Source organism: Amblyomma maculatum, chromosome 9, assembly GCF_055883805.1.
Source record: "Amblyomma maculatum isolate TAMU_Amacu chromosome 9, ASM5588380v1, whole genome shotgun sequence".
Lineage (NCBI taxonomy): Eukaryota > Metazoa > Arthropoda > Arachnida > Ixodida > Ixodidae > Amblyomma > Amblyomma maculatum.
In genome coordinates this window covers 101,213,787-101,220,326 of record NC_139352.1, presented here as the reverse complement: position 1 = coordinate 101,220,326, position 6,540 = coordinate 101,213,787, and the positions used below count along the sequence as shown (strand labels likewise).

At 46.1% G+C, this 6,540-nt stretch overlaps 1 protein-coding gene across 1 annotated transcript; it reads right to left on the bottom strand.

The window, feature by feature from the left end:
• Nucleotides 1-1,545: 1,545 nt before the first annotated feature.
• LOC146180045 (uncharacterized) lies at nucleotides 1,546-4,529 on the bottom strand. Its single transcript, XM_084580311.1, has 3 exons — nucleotides 4,354-4,529; nucleotides 3,773-4,241; nucleotides 1,546-1,965 (listed from the first exon to the last, which is right to left on the bottom strand). The coding sequence occupies exons 1-2, from the start codon at nucleotides 4,527-4,529 to the stop codon at nucleotides 4,022-4,024; spliced, it is 396 nt and encodes a 131-aa protein (XP_084436437.1). The 3' UTR covers nucleotides 1,546-1,965; nucleotides 3,773-4,021.
• Nucleotides 4,530-6,540: the final 2,011 nt, after the last annotated feature.

Below are 6,540 nucleotides of genomic sequence, written 5' to 3'. Positions count from 1 at the left end.
CTAACATCACATCCTATCTTACGGCATTTCAACCCTTCTGCTCCAACTTCAGTGCACGCGGACGCAAGTGGCATAGGCCTCAGTGCTGTCCTCGTTTAGCGCTATGACGACTGTGAACATGTGATTGCTTACGCCAGTCGGACTCTAAGCAAGACTGAGCACAACTACACCATCACCGAGCAGGAATGTCTCGCGGTTGTTTTCGCCGTGCAGCGGTTTCGCTGCTACCTGTACGGAGAGCCTTTCGTAGTAGTAACCGATCACCATTCCCTATGCTGGCTACTCAATCTCTGTGATCCGTCTAGTCGCCTAGCCCGCTGGGCACTTCGCTTGCAAGAATACGACTACAGCATTTAATACAAAAGTGGCCGACGGCACGCAGATGGAGACTGCCTCTCCTGGTTGCCACCTGCCACAACGGAATGCAACGCGGACAACTTTGATCATTACGTCACTGCTTTATCTCAGAGATTTCCAAATACTCATACATTTTGAACCGAGGAACACACCGATCAGCATCTGGAGTCGTTCTTAGCTGCTGCTCAAGACCCAACCTCGAACAGCCAGTTTTGCCTATGCCTATGTGATGGCCTGCTATAAAAAAACGTTTACTCTCGTGGCTGCTTGCTCCAGGAAAGTGCCTTGTTTTTTTCACCGAGCCCACGACCAACTTGTCGTCCCCACTCCCTGTATGGCCACCGCTACCGGCCAACTCTGCGATTACGATACCTCATTACATAAGAAGGCTGTGAGAATCCGTTTTGCTACAGACTGTCGGTTAAATGAATATTCTTTTTGCCTTTGTTTAAACCTTGACCTGGCTTAGTATTTTACGCTGTGTTTTTGTGTAACTCTCGCCCTTACTTACTATCTCTGGAATACTTGCTTTCTTATTTTATAGTCTTCTTTATCGCAGCGTTTGTTCATTGTCGGTTTTTTCTCTTGTCATTTATTGAGTCGTTTTTTATTACTATCATGTCCTGGTGTTTTATTAATTTTTTTATGCAGTGTAATTTGGACTACTACCTATATATGTTCCCATTGTGTGTTAAAAAAGTGACGCATAAATTTATTCCTTGATGACACACCAACACACGCACTTCACTGGTTGACCGGCCTAACTTTTAACTGTGTTCTCAAACCTCATAGAGGGACGACGGGTAACCGTAAAGTGGATCCCGCGCCTCTGTTAATCGTTAAGGCATGGTTTGTGACAATATAAAACAGACCAAAACTGCAGGAAAGGTATTACATATGCTAAAACATTACAAATAGGTTAATGAGCTGCAAGGATTCATGGGATTTGCCAACTTTGAGAAACATTTGTGCACAACCTGCATACTCTAGTGCAGTGAAAAGAAGTGCTCCCTCCCCCCCCCCCCTCCAAAAGAAATTGCACGAGTGCACTCAATTCTGCTTAGGTGCAGTAATGTGAAAGCACTGCGAATTATGTCACACTGCTTAAATTGGTCTGACATTACGCTAGCAAACCTCGGCCGCACTCGTCCAGATGGCGTATGTGTATGCCATATTTACCTAGGTTAAATGAAGGAGTGGTGCAGATGGTACTTCATGAAGATCACAATGTTTGCCGCACAGCTGAACAGTATGTTGTAGTTTGAACTTGATGAAGAGAATGATGCTTACTGCACAGCATGAGAGTGTGTTGCAAAGTGCATTGCTCGTACCGTAGACGGGGAATGCCTCAGCCCACATAACCAAAGCAGAAGCCAGTGGAGGCCGCTTGGAACCGTCAAAGCCGACAGCCCACCATCACACACCCACGTAACTGGTCGGAATGCTCTGCCCCAAGGCAGGTGACCTCTTCCCCTTGGATAAGTGCTCCCTTCTTCTCTCCTTGCAAATTTCAACGTGGTCTTTTTCTGCAAAGCTGTAAATTCTTCAGTTCTGCTCCTTCTATCTGGTGCTCTGTTCTATACTGCCTTTCGTTTTCCTTTGACTATCCTGCACAGATGAATAAAATGTAAACACCAACACTGGAAAAAGCGACCATGAAAAGAAGCCACAGAAGAAGAGATATGCGGATAGAAAAGCGACAGTAAAAACTAGAAACATATTCACAGATCTCAAGGAAGCAAGATTACAAGCCAAGCTGTCGACAAAGTTCAGGCCCCAGAAATTGCAAGAGAACAAGTTAAAAACATCCTTATCAACAGTGCCAAATGAATGAATTATGAAAGAAGCTCCTCGCTCTATAAAATGCCAGAGGGATAAATATTAGAACAGGCAATGACAAGGTCTCCCAGCCCAACTAAGTGATTCCTGCGGTACAGGCCACAAAATGAGAAGCATTGGCTACCTTAGCTGGCAGAATTTGTGTACATATATTCACAGTGAAAGGAGAGCGATGTAATGCACAGTTAGATACAGCTGATAATCAAAAAATAGGGGATTATGTCCAGGCATGACAGCTGGTGATAGCCGAGACAGCTAAAATAAGGCTTTTAGAGCATTCGCTCTACTTCTACCGTGCACAAACCTCAAAGTGAATGCAATGTTGACTTTGAACTCTCACGCTGTGCAGCAAACAATGTCATCTTTATAGCTTAGACATGAGAGCACTATGCTATTGCCACAACCTATCACACCTCATAGTAAAAATACAATACACTCTCCTCTGTACAGTAAACATCGCCTCCATCAATTTCTAATTGCAAGACATTTTCGTGCGCTACAATGATCATCGTCTTAATGTTTCATCTACTCCTTCTCCTTCATTAAACTTACGGAAATACACCATGCTCATACGCCGCCTCACTATAGACGGAGGTTGCAACCGTGCCAGACAGCCTGCCGAGACCATTGAACAAAGAGAAGCCAGACTAGCCCATTGCCAAAAAGCTGAGCAAGAGTGCAAGCGAGCCAAGATTGAAGTGGCAGCAGCAACTGTGACTGCGGCCAATGGCTAACGCTCATGAAATTTGGTTCAAGGACGGTTGAACCTGCACAACGTTTTGAAAATATGCAGTGCTGCCCCTCCACTTTGGCAAACACACCTGAAAGGGACCAGCTATTACTGCAGCTTGGAGATAAGAAATGTAACACTCTGCAAGCGTATTAGACTGTAAATAAATTCAAATTAATAATTCAGATCAGCAAATGCAGGAACAAGAGTTGTGGTTTGATCTGTGCTTCACCTGTATTACTCCACTGCTGGAATGGATGTATTCTGCGATTTGTTGTCATGTATTCGCGGCTAGGAGTATCAATAAACAAACCTTCAAGCACTCATTTCATTGTGTCAGTATTGAGCACTCACACACTCGGTATCAATCAAAACACAGAATGCTTGTGCTGCCTCGGCACAAGCATTTTGTGTTTCGATTTTAATTTTTTTTTCTATAAAATTTCATTCCAAAGAAATGAATGTTTATGGTAGATGCTTGGAAGCATGTGCTCAAGTAGACTTGGCGATGCTCAGCATTGCCCTCCATTCTGGATTGTTTTTGGATGTGTATCTTTTTTTTACTAGGATTTGAATTTTCTTTCCAGGCTTTATTTTTCACTAACAGTTCTACACCTTTCTTGCTTAGATATCTACAAGTTCTGGCACTTTAGAGGAATGAGATATCTGTTCTTAAACTGTGCCACAAAACAGACACTTGACGCAGTGCATAACTTGGCGTTCATAAAATAGCATTCTCTATTTTTCCACCTTAAAAATAAACGCACTTCCATGCACCACTCGAAGCAGTGCGCCTGGCACACGTGATAAAGTTTAGAATACAGCATGCAATGAAGTGACAATCACCTGAGATTAAAGGGGAGGGTGCCTGAATCCCACGTAGCTCGCCGACGGAAATTCACGCCGAATCCGGCAAACGACGCAGGCTGGCAGGACCACCCTGTTGCCTTCGCCCAGCCTGCCCCAAATCCACTTGGTAAACAGGCGGTAGGCTATGAAGCGGTGCTGCCTGAAAATACCACGCTTTACAGTAAACGGATCATACACACACAAAAAAAAATAATGCGAATCTGTCACCTGACGTTTCCGCACTACCTACTTGTTTACATCTCCGTCTCCATCGATGTTCGCTCCCTCCTCCTCTAGCGCAATGTGCACAGCCCGAAGGACTTCGGGCGTTAGGCACACGCTTTGGAACGCTGGGTGGATCGTAATGCAGCCGCCGTCCTGCTGGCACACCACCAGCACCTCCGGCATGCTGCGGCAGCACACATCTTGAGGTGTGGGCATGCTTTCGCAGCGGCCGCAGCGGCACCTGCGCATAAGTAAAATGTGAAAAGGCCGCGAAGCAAACACGAAACGGCATTTCGTGAAATAAGAAAGTTGTAATAACTTAGGTGCAGTGGCGCGTGCGCCATGGAACGCACCATGGTAGGCCGTCGTCTCCGTTGCCAGCGGGTGGTTCAGAAGGGCCAGTCGATGGCGTGCTGCTGTCGTCGCTGTCTAGCGGATCACGAAACGGAGTATAATCATATGGATCAAAGTCCAACTCGGCAGCGGCTTCACGCAGCCTCGCTTCGAGCTCGGGATCCGTGCGATCCATGGCGACCGACACGCGAACCGCCGCAAACACGAAGGGGAAGAAATCAGAGCACTACCGGAAGTAAACAAACCGAGATTCGGTGGCGTCACTTCGTGACGCATTATGGGCGGGGCGTCGGCCCGGACATTTTTTTTTTTGGCCGGCGCATCGGCGTGTATGAGTTGAGGGCTACAGTGACGGGAGAGGAGGAGCTTCATTTTTAATATGGAATATCTGCGCTATTAAAGATGTTAGCCTAAAATTTTTTTCGCTTTGCTGACTAGCGAAGGCACGCCGACCGCTCGTGCGCCTTTCTTAAGCACGGCTTCAAGCTTTTCATGGGCCCTTTAAAGAAGGATGATCGGTAACAATCGTAAACGAACGCCGATATAGGTATGGGCGGAACTTGTGGAAGGCGAATACAACGCCTACGCATTCCAGATCGCTTACAGTGCAACTGCTCTCTGACATCGTTGAGGTGCAGCTGCATAAGCAATTACATAATCGGCAGCACTATGACGTTGTACTGGCAACGGCCCCAGTTCAATGCCACAAGCCTAAGTGTGAACCTCTGGCGGCGGCAGGATCAAATTGGCCCAAAATGGGTGCCGAGGTAAGAGCAAATTTCGGCTGGTTGAAAGCCCAATCGCAGCTGGGTGTCCAACTAAAACCAAGTACCTATACTCCGTTTCATACATCAAGTGCAACACTACCAAAGCTACAGCTCTTGTTTGCGCTCTCCGCATCCGCGATAAAAAATAGTGCCTGCTCTTGACGAGAGGAAATAATAGTTGCTTTGTCTGAAAGCTTAATACATTTTACATTTGCCATCAACTTCATAAAAAGCACCTTTTTGTAGGGAGAAAAGGTCTGATTCGGCTAATTTGTATGTTTTTTATGTCGTTTTTGTTCGTGCCGCGTTTTGCTGCCCCGCAACCTTGCCAGCTGTGCCACCAGATGGCGCTGGCTGTGCCCTCCGCGCTGCGCATCCCTTTTTGAGAAAATGGTTCTTTGGTGCGCATTTTTTTTATAAGATCCGCTCTGTGAAGATGTCTAAGCATGCGAAGCATGTTATTGCAAACGTGTATGCTCGGAATAGAGCCCGTTTCGGCAGGAACCACTTGTCTACAGAACGAGCGCGTAGTGATACGCCTCCTGTTTTTTTTTTCTTGCGGACTACTTGCGTAGCATTCGCTGCGTTGCACCTGATGTATGAAACGGAGTATAGAGGATATGCATTGCTCAAAAAGGTAGTAATATAGACGTTATAATAAAACAACAGTAAAAAAACTCCAGACACACTTTATGGTAGGGGAGTTTTCAAAACCATAACTGCAGAAAGCTTCTGCTGATAAGATGCAATGCCGTCCTTATTTACGAGAAAGCCAATCACCAGAATTTTTCGTTCTCCGAATGGGATTTTTTAGAATTTAAGGTGAACCCGTCCGTGCTGATACCATCAAGAACGATTACGAGGCGTGCATTGTGCTCTTCAAGTGCCTTGCCAAAGATAATAGTAGCATCATTGAAATAGCATGAACAAATACCCCATGCACGAACGCTCGAACGTTGCAGGCGCATTACACAAGCCGAAGGGCAATAAGCTAAATTTATACAAGCCTTCAGGAGTTATGACTGCAGTCTTTTGTCTTCCGCACTGGTTCATCGGTATTGACAATATCTGGAGCAGAGGTAAATGGGCTAGCAGTACGACGATGCCCGCAAACAGTCGGCAGCGTCAAAAATGCGTGGCAATGGGCACATGCCTTCTTTTTGGCTGCATTCAAGAGACGATTATCGCATTGAATGTTTCTTTTTCTCACTGGTATTACGGGCACGGCCCTAGGACTGGAAGACTCCCGAATCACTCGATTCTGTGGCATCTCCTGAACTTGATCGTGAACAATTTTGCATTCGGCTGGAGAGACGATACGGTTTCTGTCAAAGGGGAATCGCATTCCCCGTGAAAGTGAATGTTGCATTCGAGATTCCGGCACTGAAGAAAGGGATCTGCTCCTGGCATAGTCAAACA

Bases quoted from the DNA above. Each gene is read 5' to 3' on its own strand.
- LOC146180045 (XM_084580311.1), bottom strand. From the start codon at position 4,529: ATGGATCGCACGGATCCCGAGCTCGAAGCGAGGCTGCGTGAAGCCGCT. The intron at 4,242-4,353 runs GTGCGTTCCATG...ACTTATGCGCAG, and splicing joins GGAGACGACGGCCTACCATG to GTGCCGCTGCGGCCGCTGCG.